We start from the raw sequence: 19,116 nt of genomic DNA on the forward strand, positions 1-19,116 counted from the left end.
CAACTGGAGAAAGCGTTACTCACAGAGGCTGCTATGTTAGAGATTAATGTCAGCCAGGACTACTGGAACATGCCTACACTAGAGTCTGAATTGATCAATTGTGGATATGTGCTTTCAACCCAAAGGAGAATGCACCGTGGCTACAAACTCTTCTGTGTGCTTTCCTCTGCCCACCAACATAAACTCTGTCTTACTCAGATTCAACCAGCTGTTCTTCCATCCATGAGCTGATTTAGTCCCACTCCTGGGCTGTCTTGGTGGTGGCTGTATATAGTAAAAGATAAGTAGGTCTGAGTGTCATCAGATACATCCTGCTTCCTCTCCCCATGAGCCACAAAGAAAAAAAAAAAAAAAAAGAGAATGTGGGTTATGAGAACATAATATGGAAGCCACCCCCATGGGCAGCAGACATTTTAGATATACTATACCCTATGTACAATAGCCTCATTTCACCCCACCACCTCCTACCAAATCACCAGTTCCAGAATCCCCTTCTCTCCTGATGCCCAACTTTCTTGCTCACTCAGTTCCATGCCCTCTGTAGTAGATTTGGGGGCCAGGGGCGTACTGGTGGGTACATGGTAATACTTTTATTACCAACCCTACTACTTGGTATTCTTTGAACACTGAAAGCTTTCTATTAGTCTCCTCCCTAGTGTTTGCCAGTCCTGTGCTTCAATATTTTTAGGATTTTGAGTTAGAGGCTTGAACAATTTCAAACTTTAATGAATGCCTGCTCTTTTCAGAATATGTTGTATACATTACATGCACTGAGTTTCTCTGATTAATCTGTGCTTTGTAAAAGTTGTAAAAGCTGCTGGAGTTGAGATTGCATGAGAATCTCAGCTTCCAACAAAACACAACAGCAAAATGTTTTCTAGCTTTTGGATGTGGAGAAATGCTTGAAAAATGCAAAGTGGATGTAAGCTAAACGCCCCCAACCTAAACAGCAAACAAAAAGATACCATGTTCTTTTAAAAAACAAAACAAAACCCCAAACGCTCATGATTTTAAGCCTATATAAGGACAGAGCTTTGTCATATATATATATATATATATAGTGACAAAGCTCTGTCCTTGCCTCTGTGGGTCCCGTGTTTCCTGGCGGATTTCGCTACCTTCAGAGGCTCAATGTGACCCTCCACGTAACCCGTCTCTCTCTAGAGACAAGGGTCACAGTCTACTGAGCCATTTTCATCATAAGCCAGTGAGGGAGTTGAGGAGAAGCTATCCTTCCTTACATAGTCTCTGTTGTCTCCCAGTCTCAGTGATTAATCAGGGGTCAAAGCGGGGGGAGCCCAGGCCCACCCTCTACTCCGGGCTCCAGCCCAGGGACCCTAATAGTATCAGCTATGGTAGCTGACCTTTTAGAAACATGACATGTTCAATTCCCTGGGCTACTTCCCCCACAGCAGCCCTCACTTCCTCAAGCTCCACTTCCCCCTTTCCTCAGGGCCTCCTTCCTTGTGCCTGATATGGTGTGTACTACTCAGTCTCTCCAACAGCGCAACTTCCTCCCACAGCTCCTGACATGCACACCCACCAGACTAACTGGGAGACTTTTAACTAGTTTCAGCCAGCCCCTGATTGGCTTCAGGTGTCCCAATCAACCTAGCCTTCTCCCTGCCTTCTGGAAAGTTCTTAAATGGCCCCAGGTGTCTTAATTGACCTGGAGCAGCTGCCATTTCACTTATCCTGGTACCAGGGATTTGTTTAGCCTGGAGCGAATATATCTATCTCCCACTACTTTTCTATAGGCATCTGGCCTTGCCCTGTTACTATATATATTTTGTGGGTGGGTGGGTGGGGGGGATGACTCATGATTTTTTAGCATTTAGGCTATCTGGTCACAAAATAGAAAAGTTTCAACTGCAAATACTGAATTGCTATCATACATATACAGAAACCTTTATCCTGCAGAACTCTGAAAATGTTTCTTTTATAAAGTCCTAAGGGGAAAAAAAGATTTAATTCAAACCACGTTTCTTTAATTTCTATTTTTATTTGGGTTTGCAAACGCAATGCTCCCTTCCTCTGGGATCATATAAGGCACTGGTCTCCTGCCCAGCTGGCTCAACTGTTTTCTGGGATAGTTAATTACAAGTTCCACCCTTTCACTCCCAGACTCAAATGATTTTCCACCTGTTTAATTCTCACAGGATTAAAAGACTAATATCTGCTTCAGAAAAGAATTTTACCACTTGAGCAGAAAAAGCAGTGCCTGTAATGAAGTTTTGGTGGCCCATAAGAAAGAAGCATTGAGTGTGCACCTCCAAATAGGCAGAACTTCATTTAAACTTTTTCAGTAACCTAAATTAGACAAAAGCCTAATTACTGCTCTTCAGACATCCCAGTAATAGGGCAAAGAAAAGCCTGTAATGCCAGTTACCCACAAATGTAGTATGTTGCAATCAGTTACTGACTCATGTAAACATGTAGGTGTTAGCAGGATCCAATGTTTTAAATTAACCCAGGAGGATAGTCAGGAGGTGGAGTACTGGGATGACCATGCCTACCCTTTCCTGAGACGGAAAAAAAATCAGGCCACAATCTTTAAGATTGAACATTTGAAAGTTTCAGTGAAGTTCCTTTTAATCTCTCTCTGCAGTAAACGTTCTCTAGCAGCATGAACATCTTATAATGCAGGTTTAGTAATGTGATCTCAATGTATTTCTTTTTTAGTTCATATGAAGTTTTGTACTCTGCATAGGATTAATAATGGCAGGCTGGGAGCAAGAGTGGATTCTGACTCATTTTAAAGAAAACATTGCAGGAGACAATATATTTAACAGTAGGGTTGTACACAGAATTGAACATTAGTTCTGGATTTATATACCACTACTCTACAGTGCCTTTCAGAGTTGAAATTTACAGTTATCTTTATACAACTAAGGCAAGAAAACAGGGTATAATTACAAAAGCATCAGCGTCTTCTAATACAAATTAATCTAAATTTATTTTTAAAAGAAGGTTGTTTAGAATCCCAGTGAGATATTAAACAGATCCACTAGATTGCAGGAATGTTAATGCTAATTTGATAAGATCAAGATGAAGCACCGTAATGGTGACTTTAAATTATTCTAAAATGAAATGAACTTTAACTATACACTTTACAGTTGAAAAATTCTAGGAATGACTAGAACACTCCAGAGACCACTGTATTTTACTTTAAATTATGTTTCAACATAAAAAGACTGGAAGCAATCCTAGAAAGAGTCAGGAAGCAATCCCATAGTAAGGATACCATAAGATAATTGAACTCTTGGGGGGATCTGTAATCATACTTTGCTGACTAACATGACTTATTCTTCAGTGCATGCTGATTGACTGCACATCAATCCCTTAAAAAAACTCTTATACACAGATGTGTGTGGGAGCAAAGAAAATACACTAGAGAAGTTTTATTTAAACAATGTTCAGCTTCCACTTCTGTACCCATTTTAAGGAGACATGAGATTTTTAAACAAAAGTTGTTAAATAAAAATGATCTTTCACTTAACCTGGAAATGCATAATTTATTATCCCTAAACCATACACAATTTTACAATACTGCCAATCCCTTAGCATTCAAAAATCATGAGTCACCCCCTCCTCAAAAATAATGAGATTTGCTTAAAAGTCATGAGATTTTAAGAAAATAATAAAATGTGGTAGTTTTCTTTTATTGGTCTTCTGGTTTTTGAATGTTAAGGGTACAACTGGGTAACATTTTCAAGCTTTTTCACCACAACCACGAGGGATAGACACTTATATTTTTTTATTAAATGAAAGCTGAGAGTCTCACCTAATCACAAGTCATCAGTAGCTAGGGAAAAAACCCCAAATATGAGGAAATTTTTGATAAAAATCTCAATTACCAATAATGAATATACTTCTTGAACATACTTATGTAAATGTGTTTGTTTCAAGGGAAAATATCAGCTATTGATTCCTATCAAAGTCAAAATTCAGTAGCTAAACTAGGTAGCCATGCGTGTGTACACTTTTCCATGTATTTGTACAACATTTTTATTTCATTAATCTATTTACCTTATTTCATTAACAATTTGGGAGCAAGAGAAGGCAAAGTATCTTGTTAAAGCAAAACACAGTACACAATTTCTAATATATAGTGCAGATTAGTCAGCTAACCTTCAGGGCAGCAACTTCATCTTATTTGCCTATAAAGCACCATTCTCACTAATGCTGACACATAACAGTATATAAATATGAATACTCGGCACTTAAAAAGCAATTTTCGTGAAAGGAACTAATGCACTTCATAAATGGGAATTGGTGAAAATGTTGTAAGACTGAACAACTTCACCTCCCACTGCGCCTGCCTTGCATCAACAACTCCACTGAAGTAGGGTATTGCTCATTGACTTTTCTCAGAGTTGAGCAAGCTCCATGTTCCGCCTTACAGGAGGCGCTCAGCATGTTGCAGAAGATACTTTTGTTTGGGGCTTTTTATCCAATTGTCCATATCACTTAACTTCTGTATCAGATACTTTTAGCAATTAGTTAAAAAAAAATGCAGTAAAACTATGCACTAAGCATTTACTTATTCGAGGTGTTCTGTACAATAGTAAACGTGCCTATTTTTGTACAAATGGACCAAATTATACTATGTATACAATATTAAACAAAGAATTTTCAAGATGCCATGACCATGTTTGAGTTAGTAGAATAGCTATTGCACAGAAAAAATCCTGTCTTAACACAGACAGTAACTCATCACCAAATGGGTGCATTTTCAAACATTTAACCTACCATTTCCTTCATTTTTATTTAAAGAGTTAAACAAACTTGCACTGTGTTTTTTCAGTGTTTCTTGATGCAATAACTAGATTTTCATAAAGTAGTAGTAATAGGCATAATAGAGCAAAAGTTTAAGTCTCCCTGAACTCAACACAGCTGAGAAATATATAACACACTTGTGTTTCCATATGTTGTGGTAAGAGCCTATTCCGTTAAAATGTTATTTCCTTAATGTCACGACCGGCTGAGCTTTCAAGCTGAGAAATGATACGCATAGGATGCAAAAGTACTAGGGGCTAAAATAAAATGAAAGCGGGGTATGCAGCAGTAGCTTGGAGTCAGATTGGGTCTAAAAGGCCCCAAATACCAGAATCTCTCACTGACCGCAGTTAACTCACCACATTGCACACATGGCACCGCTGGCAATGTCGGTCTGTATGTAACCTAGACATCTGCCCCACTGATAGACTTGTACAGAAGTGTATTTGCCAACAGTAGACAGTTAACAATATGGTAACAAATAACAAACAAAACCTGCACTTTGGTAGCACTTAGCATCCCAGAATGTCAAACAACCTTACAAACTTTCAGGAATTAAACTTCACAACATCCATGTCAGATAGGTAAATGTTACCACACTTTTACAGGTAAAACTGAAGTAAAAAGACATTAAGAGACTTGCTCCACAGTCATACAGCAAGTTTATGACAAAGTTAGAAATAAAAAGCCAGATGTCTTGCACTTAGCAGCTAGACAACACCTTCTCTTTTGCTACTGAATTGTTTGCATTTTGTTACAAGAGAAGGATTTCTCCCATTTATAGTAAAATGAAAGTTTCAGAGATTCACATGGCCAGCTCTGTGGAGGGTGTAAACTGGTACAGCTCCACTGAACTCAGTAGCACTACACTCATTTACATCAGCTGAAGATATGGCCCAAAGAATTTTAAGGCAAGAAGGACCATTTACAATTGTGTAGTTTGACCTCCTGCGTAAGAGAGGTCATAAAATGTCACCCATCCAATCTTAATCCTGCACTCACTGAAATAAGTGGAAAATCCCACTGACTTCAATGGTGTAGATGCAATCCTTATAGATGTCGAGCGAGGGAGAAATCCCTTTTTCTGAGTAAAGAGAAACCTTCTCCACATGCAGGTATTTGCTTCTATTATTGAGAAAGTACCCTTGTGGAAGTAGTGTACCCTTTGTTATGAATGACTCAGCTTTGAAAAAGAAAGACGTGACAGGATGCCGTTATACATTGTTCCCACAATGCAAGACTGACATTTAACATAATAAGTACAGAATACGGGTGGAAGATTTTCCATCTCAGAAAAAGTTACTGGTCCATCAAATCCAATATCAAAGCTTCACATAAGCAATAATTCTTCTTACATTTTAAATTAAAATTTAACACTGCTTAACACAGTTATATTTTATGCCACAGCAAATTTTAATTATTTAGAGATTAATTTATTTGCACTAATAAATACAATGTTAATGAAGGGAGTTGTAAGCTTTGACATGTTAGCCTTAGGTATATGTTGCTAAATCTCCAGTCTAATCTGACTGAATAATGACACAGGAGCAGGTGTACACAATCTGTGCTGCTATGAGCAAAGCTATGTATTAACTTTTTTTAACACCCTGTAATATCATCATGTGGGCGTCACAGGAATATCCAAAGGAATTTAATCCTATCACAAAGACTGCAATAACATTAGGATACAAATAAGACAAGTGTCTACAATATGCTGTTTGGTCTGTCACAGCCAAATCTGTTTCTGGTCCCCATAAGGTGCTTTTGGGGGGGGGGCCTCCAAGAGACCCTAACTTGCATAACATTTGGGGGGGGTAGGGGGGGTGCACATTTAATAATACATACCAGAAATGTCTGAGAAGGTGACAGCCATGCGATAAACTACATAGGTGTGGGATATATTTAATTATTCACCTTTATGCAAACCGCTGCTCTTTGTCTACTCATCTATCGCCCCAGGATTCATTCATACTTTTCAAATAGCCACCAAAAAAAAAAAAAAATCTATCAGTCATGTTGTTAGTTGAGCTCCTCTGAAACACTCCTTTCAGCCATGCCTCTTCTATAATATTTCTGTTTGAGAACTGCTCTCTACTTTTTATTTATATAAAAATAGAGTGCCTACAATTTAAAGCAGCCATGCTGCATATATACCATGACAAATTTGTATTCAGATATGGCCACTCTTACTGAAATGAATGCAAATTATGCACATATATCTGATCATAGACATGAATCAAATATATCAAGTATATTATGTGTCAACATAACAACATTAGTGGTCAAAAATACAACATCTCAGTGAGCAATGAGAGTAAGCCAAGGTTACTGAAAGAACTCTAAATTTTATATTTCCTGACACAAGCGTTCAAAATTGTCAGTGTTACATCAATGCAGATTTTATCTCTTTTATAGGCCAGAACCTCAGCAACTGTAAGTGGACATGTAATTAAAATGAATGAAGCTGTGAATATTTACACCACGTGAGGATCTGCTCCCTCTTTTAAATTTTATCACTAACAAAATGAGTCACTCCTTCAGTACTGCAGGCAGTTAGTTGACAGCATTTCAACATACTATCATTAACTCTATGAGACAGTAAGTTTTATTTATTATATTCACACAGTTATCAAGATAAAGTGTCCTTCTTCAAAGATAAAGAGGACTCACAGGTAGAGAATCCAGTAGGAGGACCAGTCACCAAATAAAATGGAATTAAACTTTTAGCTTAACTATATTAGCTGGAGTGCCGAGTTTCACTTTCTTTTAAAACCAGAGGCATTTCTCACACATTAAAATTTCAGAATGCTGTACTGAACAAAATGGATTCAGTTTTTCCCCTGCTTTGACACAGAGATATACTCTTGATCTGGCAACAAAATGCAGAAGTAGTACATCCAGTGCAATAAAAAAAGTTTATTCAAGTAGAGTAAGCAGTTTCTTCTGAGGACATTTGAGAAAAAACAGAAAAACTAAATTTCATTTCAATGATCTTTTGAAACTTTATGCCAAAGGTTAAGCATGTTTTTCTAAGAAAAAGAACATTAGATTGCTATAAGTGGTGTAAATATTGCATCAATAGTACTACTAAGTTCCTGTCTTTCACAGTGCTCACAATAAACACCTTTAAATACGGATTAAATCATACTCGGACAGCTTATAGGCACTACAGTGTAATGCACGGTCTGATTTTCTGTAGGAAATTTTTTTTAAAACCCCAATTTTGTTCTTTGTAGCAGTGAAAATCTGGATTTCAACTTTTCCTAATATTCAGCGGTAATTCCTTTCCTTAATTTCATCACATCATTCCCTAATTATACACAGTCAAGCTCCTCTAAATCTTTCCTTTCTCTGCTGTGGGCCACTCTGGTGGCACAAAAGGCCCCTTAAAGCTGTCCTAAGTAAGCAGCTGAAAATCCCATAATAAGAGGAAACCCTTTGCTGATGAAGACAGCTCTATGTACTCCCCAATACTGGAGGAGTGAAAAGGGCAGGGAAGGCTGTGGTTGGAATGCGCTACATTCAAGCAATCCCCGGATGACACAACAGCCAGTAGGGTCTATTGCAAGCCAGAGTAACTTGGGGCAATCCTCAGGCTTCTTTAAATTATCCTGGTGGGTGTTAACTCCCCCGCTAAAATCAACCCTCTTATTCTCACTTTTCATACATTGCACAGATCCAACTGCTCCTAAATCTCAACTCCTATGACCTACATGCTGTCTGTGCTCCCTGCACTCTAACTTTGTGCTTTTCCCACGCTGCTCCCTTGGCCCAAAATATCCCTTACCTGTGTGTCAAGCATCCCTACACACCGCCTTCAAATCCTTCCTCAAAACCCACTTATTTTGTCCAGCTTTTCGCTAATGATTTCCATGGCTGTGCCATCTATTTATCTTTTGTTACCGGACAAACTCCATCTTAAAACCATACAAAGTAAGGCAAAAGTAAATGCCAAATCTTCTGAGTTAAACAAAAGATTTCCTTCTTCCTCATTTCCTAATATAAAGCTTACTCAACCACCTTTTCCAGTTTTGAAGCTAAGAGGGTGGCAACCCTTCTGCTGAAGTGGATCCAGTCTAATCCAAACCAAAACAGTTCTGTAGAAGGTAACCCTCTCTCCCACCCCATTGATCTTTACACCAGTTAGTATCTAATACTGAGCATGCTTTTTTTACACTCTGGTACAGAAGGATCTCTGAGAAGACCACATGTATTGTTCCCATTTTCAGCTCTCTTCCCCACTCCCTAAAGTTATTCTGGTTATATCCAATCCAGAGTTTGAAGTTACTTTTATAAAATTGTTTCAGTCACTCCGGATACGACTGGTTACATTTCCCTTCCCATATACAGAAAATAAATCTATTCTCCAGGGCTATCTCAGGATATGAATCAGTGATGTCTTGAGCACAAAAGCAGGATTCACATCCCTAGATAAATGATCCACGAACAAACACTTATTTCCTTTGAACTGGAGTATCCCGACACCTGTTACACAAACACACACACATATGCAGGAGTGCTATCAATATTAACCAAACCACATATTCCAGGAAAATATAATAATTGGTAATGACAGATTCTCACAGTGTTACCATGCACATTTGTTTCCAAGCTTGGGATTTTTCTGGGGAGGTAGAAATATAATCAAATATATTTGAATGCAATACATTGGCATTTCTGATATTTTTCCCAGCTATGGCACAGATATAGCACAGCCATCAAGTAACCCTACTGCTATTTTTTCAATGGAATATGGGTTCACGCTTTGGCAAACAGAGTTTGAATTGGTTGTGAGAAGTGCCGCATTTAATTTTGGAAGTAGAAAATCCTCACTGTTCAGTGTGCCTCTTGACTAACCTATGTTGCATCAGTGCCATTCAGCTTTCATGAAATAGGAAATCACTTACCCTTTAACCTGGAGACTACATATGGCAATGGAGACACAAAATGAGAGGGCAGGTAATTGAGACAAAAGTTATTTTGGAAGGAGGGAAATAAAGCTGGGGAAGAGCAATAATGACAGGGAAAGGACTGAATCACACATATCAATATTCACACAAAAGGCACACGTTTGCAAATCATTGTAGAGGACTCTTATCTTAGATTGCACAATGACACAAAAGTGAAATATTTTAAGAATGTGCAATCTCAAGCATAACTCAAAAAAAGACACTTTGCAGCTCTTTCCCTTCCTTCTTACATATATTTAACTAGATACCACAAGTTTCTACTGGTGCCAGCTCTGTTCATTAGGACAATTAAGCATCCCATCTATATGGATAGATAATTCATTCATAAGTGTCTGCATTTGTGGGTTTTTACAAAAAGGATATTTTTTCAGCATGTACAGAGTAGCTAGTCTTGAAGCTCGAAAGTTGGCTCTGACAGATCGATAAACAGCTTTCCGAAGACCAATGAGATGCTGACTAGGATGCTGTCCAGCTTTATTAAATGGGCAAGCAGCACTGACCCTGTCAAGCAAACTTGAAAAGTAAAATGTGATACAACTGTACAGATGTCCTAAAGAATTTAAAAAAGACAATACATCAATTTCACTTTCATATCCCTTATTTACAAAAGACAATCCTTTTTTATAATGGGTCAATACATATAATTAAAGCAACAAAGTTTTACCGCATGAGTGATACATTTCATTAAAAAATTTAAATGAAAAAAGAACAACAACTCAGTAAAGTTCCTGATCCTACTCCTATTGGAGTCAATGGCAATATTCCTATGGACCTCAATTGTACAGGATCAGACACACTGTAAGGCTAATGAACTCTGACCTGAACAGAAGTCCACTGTAAGTTTTAAAAATACATATATTTAACGCATACCTCTCTACATGAAACTAATTCCTTAGCTCTTACACATGATTTTGCAGATCGGCAGTGCTCCGCTATCTATTTAGATTAATCTATATTCCCCTCCCCACAATCAGCATAAGGAATGTTATCCACTTTGAGTAGAAGGACAATTTACCATAAAAACTACAGACTGCAGAAATTCTTGTGGCACTGTTACAGCTAGAAATACAAAATGAAGCAAAGATTCTGAAATGCACGTACATATACTAACATTTTAAAATATACATTCATCTCAACATATATATATATATATGCATATCAGTGTGTCACTGTGTTATTTGCTTGTGGGAACAGACTGCAGGAGCGCTGTAAGAAAGTGCCATTATAAAAAATTATCTATTCTGTAAATAAACTGAAGTGCACCTGTGTGAATTTTAAATATTTGCATGTTAAGTTGCAAAAACCAAAATAATTAGTACAGACTAGTCTTCTGTTAGTGTACAGTATACTTAATAATGTGAAAGGTATTTATTAAAATAACATTGTACACACTAGCTATAAAAAGTCACACCATATTAACATACAAGAGTAATACTTACACATGATCAAATAAAATTTTATGTAAAACATTTTTCATTATAAAAGAAGCAAAAACTGCACTAGCTTGCAATTTTACAAAAGCAAAATTAATATGTTTGTCCAGTTCTGTGTTTTCACTGGAACCTTAAAATGAATATCTGTTACAGATTCGCTCTTAAAATTTCTATGGCTATTTGAACGCAATTGCCAACGTTCATAGGTGAACTCTCATTTCAGTCTTTTAAACCATACACTTCAATGGGTTGTAAGAAGTGTGTCTGGAGAAGCTAAGGAGTAATTTAAGAAAGCAGGCAGAAAGCTACCAATGTTTTCTCCACAGCAAGATTGTAAGCGCTTGCAGCTTTAGTACAAGACACCCACACATCACCCATGCACCTGTGTAGAACCAACGCCTTGAAAAACAGGGTTGTTTTGTGATTTGTAACATTTGTTTCCATGTCAGATGTTCATCTCAGCAGTTTGTACAAATGTATAGGACTGAATTTTTCCTTTCTTTTTTCCTGAGAAAGATCAAACCAGCATCATTTGCTATGTTTCTGAACATACCAGAGATACGTCATCCCAGGATCTCTGTTAAATGTTACCGGACCATGCTGTGTAGCAGCAGTGAAAGGCAAGAGGAAAAAGTGTTGAGGATGAACTTCCTTTTCTCTGGAACCCCGACCTGGGATATTCTATCTACTACCCAAGATCCATAAACCTGGAAATCCTGGGCGCCCCATCATCTCAGGCATTGGCAGCCTGACAGCAGGATTGTCTGGCTATGTAGACTCCCTCCTCAGGCCCTACACTACCAGCACTCCCAGCTACCTTCGAGACACCACTGACTTCCTGAGGAAACTACAATCCATCGGTGATCTTCCTGATAACACCATCCTGGCCACTATGGATGTAGAAGCCCTCTACACCAACATTCCACACAAAGATGGACTACAAGCTGTCAAGAACACTATCCCCGATAATGTTACAGCTAACCTGGTGGCTGAACTTTGTGACTTTGTCCTTACCCATAACTATTTTACATTTGGGGACAATGTATACCTTCAGATCAGCGGCACTGCTATGGGTACCCGCATGGCCCCACAGTATGCCAACATTTTTATGGCTGACTTAGAACAACGCTTCCTCAGCTCTCGTCCCCTAATGCCCCTACTCTACTTGTGCTATATTGATGACATCATCATCATCTGGACCCATGGAAAAGAAGCCCTTGAGGAATTCCACCATGATTTCAACAATTTCCATCCCACCATCAACCTCAGCCTGGTCCAGTCCACACAAGAAATCCACTTCCTGGACACTACAGTGCTAATAAACAATGGTCACATAAACACCACCCTATACCGGAAACCTACTGACCGCTATTCCTACCTACATGCCTCCAGCTTTCATCCTGACCACACCACGCGATCCATCGTCTACAGCCAAGCTCTGCGATACAACCGCATTTGCTCCAACCCCTCAGACAGAGACAAACACCTACAAGATCTCTGTCAAGCATTCTTACAACTACAATACCCACCTGCGGAAGTGAAGAAACAGATTGATAGAGCCAGAAGAGTTCCCAGAAGTCACCTACTACAGGACAGGCCTAACAAAGAAAATAACAGAACGCCACTAGCCGTCACCTTCAGCCCCCGACTAAAACCCCTCCAACGCATTATTAAGGATCTACAACCTATCCTGAAGGATGACCCAACACTCTCACAAATCTTGGGAGACAGGCCAGTCCTTGCCTACAGACAGCCTGCCAACCTGAAGCAAATACTCACCAACAACCACATACCACACAACAGAACCACTAACCCAGGAACCTATCCTTGCAACAAAGCCCGTTGCCAACCGTGCCCACATATCTATTCAGGGGACACCATCACAGGGCCTAATAACATCAGCTACACTATCAGAGGCTCGTTCACCTGCACATCCACCAATGTGATATATGCCATCATGTGCCAGCAATGCCCCTCTGCCATGTACATTGGTCAAACTGGACAGTCTCTACGTAAAAGAATAAATGGACACAAATCAGATGTCAAGAATTCTAACATTCATAAACCAGTCGGAGAACACTTCAATCTCTCTGGTCACGCAATCACAGACATGAAGGTCGCTATCTTAAAACAAAAAAACTTCAAATCCAGACTCCAGCGAGAAACTGCTGAATTGGAATTCATTTGCAAATTGGATACTATTAATTTAGGCTTAAATAGAGACTGGGAGTGGCTAAGTCATTATGCAAGGTAGTCTATTTCCCCTTGTTTTTTTCTACCCCCCCGACGTTTTGGTTAAACTTGGATTTATGCTGGAAATGGCCCACCTTGATTATCATGCACATTGTAGGGAGAGTGGTCACTTTGGATGAGCTATTACCAGCAGGAGAGTGAGTTTGTGTGTGTATGGGGGTAGGGGGGTGAGAAAACCTGGATTTGTGCAGGAAATGGCCCACCTTGATTATCATACACATTTTAAAGAGAGTGGTCACTTTGGATGGGCTATTACCAGCAGGAGAGTGAGTTTGTGTGGGGGGGGGGGCGGGGGGTGAGAAAACCTGGATTTGTGCTGGAAATGACCCAACTTGATGATCACTTTAGATAAGCTATTACCAGCAGGAGAGTGGGGTGGGAGGAGGTATTGTTTCATGGTCTCTGTGTATATAATGTCTTCTGCAGTTTCCACAGTATGCATCCGATGAAGTGAGCTGTAGCTCACGAAAGCTCATGCTCAAATAAATTGGTTAGTCTCTAAGGTGCCACAAGTACTCCTTTTCTTTTTTCCACAACACCAAAATCTATCTCAATTATAAGATACTGCAATTTAAAGCTCTCTGTCTCAAGCTAGATTTTAACTAAGGTTGAAATAGGATTTGTGTGTCATAGGCTCATACTGCCTCATATTAATAAAATCAGTTACTACACATGAGCATGGTGGTAGTTCTATAAAGATGCTGTGGGCATCAGTATACGCTTGGATATTTCAAATTGGAATCAAGCAAGAGCAATAATAATATTTGGGAAAGCTCATTACTGAAGTGCCAACCAAATAAATAGTCCTCATTCTACAAAAGAGTGGAATTTCACTATATATTTTTACAATTTGCATTTTACAAGGGGCAGGGAAATGGAAGCATTTTCAATAGCTAGTAGGAATTCCAAGCAGTGACCCTAGGCAGGACTACTTGATTGGAACTCATTAGCTTAGTCAGTGCCTTTCAAAACAAACAAAAACAAAATCTTGTTTTGAAAGGTAATGACTACACCTACACCTAATTGCAAAGAGAATTTAGGGCATTGTCCATGTTTCTCTCTAAAGGCATCCTGCTGTCTGATGGAGGATAACCAGTTGCATTTGAAATACTTAAGGTAAAGGAGCTCCAGCAGGTTGGACGGGAGGAATTCAAGGTGGGATGATGTTTTTACAGAATAAAACAGATCCAACAGGAGCTTTCATGTTGCTGAGACAATGAACAAATGACCAAAATTTTGTTCTTAGCACTTACTGGGACATATTGCTACAGTAGCATCCCTATCATCTTATAGGGTGAGTTCCTGACCCAGTTGACATCAATGGCAAAGTTCCTAAGCCTCAGAGCTGTAAAATCGCACAGAAAGACATCCCTTAACTTACTGTAACGATATTCAGTGTCACTTGACTCCCTTTAGCGAACATTAAAGCTACTTTACTACATTACTGCTAGAAGACATATTAAGCTTTTTCTCTTAAGGTCTATTAGCAGGAAACTACACTATAGCTCAAAGCAAAATCGGGAGCAACAACCACCATACAGAGTGCTAACTTAAGTAAATAATTTTCTGACTGTTCCTCTAGAGCATATTATATGTATAGGCCTGCTGAGGAAAACACTCTAGAATTAGTTAAGGATTAAAAAAAAATAAAGGTCATAGACTTGGTCCATATTGGACCATTACTTCAGAGATCCATGTATTGAGCGTACTGTCTCAGTTACCTTCAAACCCCCTGTGATACAGCATGGAATTGGGAAGACACTATTAAAAAATTGCAAGGAGTCATGCCAGATATGCCATGTAAGGTATCTGTGAAAACGTTATGATTTGCCAAGTATCATAATCTTGTTTATATGTTTGTATTGCTTTTGTATTGTGAGTTATAGATATGTATGGCATATCTGTATTTCAAAACTTATGCTGTATTTCTGGGTTCCCCCCCAGGCAGAATGGCATTGGTACTAAGCCTGCTTGATGGCCCTTCAATGGACATCAGCTGTACAATGAACCCATTGAGAGAAGGCAGGGACTACACCTTATGAGTCAGCAAGACATGTAGGGGAATGTCTGTGGACAGAGAATGCTAAGGCTTTTCCATGCCATGTGCTGTGAAGTTTGTGTTTGGGACAAAGGAAGTACAAGCCACATGGCAAAAGGTATAAAGGACCGCTGCATCATCTCAATTTTGTCTTCAATCTGCTTCTTATTTCTGGAGCAACTTTTCTACAAACAAAGCTCTGAACAAAGGACAATGACCAAACCGAGCTGTGGATGTGTTCCAGAGGGACTTTCAAGCCAGCAAACTCACCAATACTGTTAACAACCTGATATATGGACTTTGAAGTCTTAGGTATTATCTGATTGTTTTACCATTTAACAACTCTCTTCCTGTTCTTTCTTTTTTCTTTATAATAAATCTTTAGTTTTAGATACTAAAGGATTGATTGGCAGCATGATATTTTGGGTAAGATCCAAGCTAATACTGACCTGATAATGTGGCTGTCCCTTTGGGGTCAAAAGAACATTTTGTACAGTTAGCAGAGTTTTTAAACAACTTCTCACTGTACTGGACCTATATGCTGATTGGGAGCCAGAGAACTGGAATGCAATAAAGGGGGCTGTGTGATTTCTTTTTTAGCTTCTTGATAACCAATGTGGGGGACTAGGAGCACAGCTTGTGACTGGTTGGTGAGTCTAACTTCAGTGTTAACCACCAGTTTTGAGAGTATCTGTTCTCCTTTTGCAGCCTGCCCAGACCTTGGCATTTTCAATGAGGGCTACTACCCTGGGTCACACCCCCATCCCATGCACACCAAAAGAAATCCTCTCTTAAAGGTTACTAAGGGCAGGTCTTCATTACCCGCCAATTGGGGATCGATTTATCGCGTCTCATCCAGACGTGATAAGTCAATCCCTGAACGCGTTCCCCATTGACTCCAGAACTCCTGCCTGCGAGAGGCGGAAGAGAAGTCAAAGGAGAAGCGGCAGTGGTCAACTCGCCGACGTCCTCATGGCCAGGTAAGTCGACCTAAGATACGCCGACTTCAGCTACGCTATTCGCGTAGCTGAAGTTGCATATCTTCGGTCAACAGCCCCCCCCAGTGTAGACCAGGCAGGGCTAAGATTTAAAGAAAAGGGGACATAAGATCAGGAGTCAACTTGAAGCTCATCTATTGTTTTAAACAACTAACTTTTAGATATGTAATTAAAAAGCAATCAGACCACAGATTTGTTAAAATTAGAAGAAAAAAATCAGATGTTTGTCTCAATCTGGACAAGTCTTAATAGTAAATTATTTTTGCGATTCTTTTTTGTGAAGATAAGACTGAATATTGCTTAATTGTATTCTGGCTCAATGAAAACATATCTAGGCTGACTTAGGACATGCTTAAACACTCCAAAAAGATAATAAAATATGTCCTTGGCAAAACATAATGTAGGTATCTCATCATCTAAAGTTAGGAAATTAATTCAAACTAGGTAGGGTACAGTTTCAGCCATGAATGTAGCATCATGTGCTCAAACACAATACAGTTTAACTGGTAGGAATAGCATAATGTCTACAAATACAGAACAAAGTTCTCTGTGCATATTAGGGCATTCAAGTCAGAAATGTACACAGATCCCATAAATCAAAGCAGAGAAAAAGAGGTATTTTATTGATCTTAAAAAGATGACTGGACTATTTTTTGCATTTTCCTCCTTCTTCCACCCAAAGTTCTATAAGCACAACGTGTTGCTAGAAATTACATTGACTTAAAACAATAGAAGGGAAGGACAATGCACAGGTGCAAGCATGTTGGCTTCAAGATCAGTACACGTGTTCAGTATGTCACAATGTTCATTCATCCAAACCAGGAAGAAAACATACAAGAGCCAATTCAACTGTAGACACCAAATAACTAGGATCAGAATATCAAATCCCATAAGTAGGAAAAGACAAATTCTGTTGGCAAAGAGTTCTGAGTTTTAAGTGTCTGAGGGGCAATAGATGTGAAAACAATATTTTCAACCTATGACCTTTCATAGCATTTCTTTGATTATAAGTAATGTGATGAAAACAAAATTATTATTGCACACCATACAGAAGGAAATACCTTTTCACATAATCTTTTGTTATAAAATACTACTGATTACTTGCAGGCAAAATAATGTTAGAAAACATTTTTTGGTAATCTAAAATGCTAAATAATTTCATCAAAATAGTGAAATATAATTTTAAAATACTACATGACCCTTCAAGAACTGCTCATTAAAGGGGCTTAGAGCCCCTTTGTCTCTCCCTACTCCTCCCCATAAATAATTACTTGTTTATGTTGTCAGTAGTGTAGGAGATTTTCAAAAGGTACAAAGGACAGTACGGTGCCCAAATAATAGAGCTGTTGTGCCTCTGAAAATCTTTATAGTGAACACTTTTAAACAGAACTGTCAGACTTTGAACACCTGCAATGTAATTATCATGGTAGTTACACAAGTTTGTCTGTAGAAATGTCAATCTTAATAAAAAAATTAAAACGTATAATGTTTTCCAACAGATTCCATCTGTCATTGGAGATAACATTATAGAATTTTAATACTTAATTGGCTTGAATGAATCCATATATAAAATGAAATAAAATAAAGACTCACAGGGTAAATCCTCTGGAAATGACTTCAGTCTCCTGAATGAGTCGCAGAGCTTTTCTCACAAGATTAGTAAAAGCGCGGCTATTTGCCACTGTCTCTTCCAGCTGGAGTCTGTATTTTCTCAGGGACATTTGCAGCTTGGCTATCCTCCATGTGCCTAGAGCTCGTGTGATCACATAGACAAACAGAACTAGTCCCCACACCAGCCAGAATGATCCATTCCACCATGAAGGAAGTATAATCAATGCACTGACAAAGGCAAGCAGCAGAGACGCATCCCTGCAAACAAAGGAATACACAAAGTTTCATCTACCACCGATTCCTAAGATTAATCAACTGAGGAAAGTCATGAGATCTCAACTACAATGTTGTTTACATTTAATTACATGGACTTTTATGTAGGCTTTTAAGAGAGCAATAAACAGCAACAAGATCACTAAATGGCAGATTTAGGTGTTTTTATATATGGAATTAGTCCATAGAGCTACGATATATTTTCTTGGTTTAAAACAGCCAGTGGAAAAATAATGCATCAATTTGAAAGGTCAATCTTTAAAACATAGGACTTAAAAAAAATGTGATTGCTCAGCATTAAAAGCAAGGGTGGATGGGAAATGTATGGTCTTCACTTCCAGGTTCAAGAGGACAGTGGTAAAGGGTATAGTTCTTTTCGGTAAGCAAACGTTCTAAGTAATGACAGTTTTATTTTTCCAGATTCTGACTCATTTAACCTGGACATAACATACTACAAAGTTCTAACAAGCTTTTAAAAAGCTGGCTGTGGAAATCTTTTTAGGCAGCCCTGAGAACCTTTTCAAATTACCTGGAACGATAGAAGCTAAAGTCTCATTTCAGCTATGTTCAAAAGCAGATTTTTATTTTTTTTTTTTTTTTTTGCAAAATTGCCATTTTTCTTTTGAAAGTTTTGACAGAAAAATTGGTCTATTAGAAAACAGAATGTGGGCCTTTGTATTTAATCTATAATTCTGCAAAGCTATAAGCTTTTCAAGCTTCAAATAACTTCATACCTATTTATTAGAGCTGACTGGGAAACA

At 38.6% G+C, this 19,116-nt stretch overlaps 1 protein-coding gene across 6 annotated transcripts in view; it reads right to left on the minus strand.

Moving 5' to 3' along the window:
• Positions 1-19,116, minus strand: part of VEZT (vezatin, adherens junctions transmembrane protein) — a 91,286-nt gene that overhangs the window by 29,264 nt on the left and 42,906 nt on the right. For 4 of the 6 annotated variants that reach the window (XM_084648657.1, XM_084648653.1, XM_084648656.1 and 1 more), the window contains 2 exons: positions 18,065-18,340; positions 10,113-10,262 (listed from right to left, as the gene is read on the minus strand). In XM_084648657.1, the coding sequence (XP_084504783.1) occupies positions 10,113-10,262; positions 18,065-18,340 (426 nt within the window). The remainder of the gene's footprint in view (positions 1-10,112; positions 10,263-18,064; positions 18,341-19,116) is intronic. The other 2 variants (XM_084648652.1, XM_084648654.1) reach the window with 1 other exon arrangement.

Source organism: Lepidochelys olivacea (assembly GCF_965140295.1).
Source record: "Lepidochelys olivacea isolate rLepOli2 genome assembly, chromosome: 1".
Taxonomy (NCBI): Eukaryota; Metazoa; Chordata; order Testudines; family Cheloniidae; genus Lepidochelys; species Lepidochelys olivacea.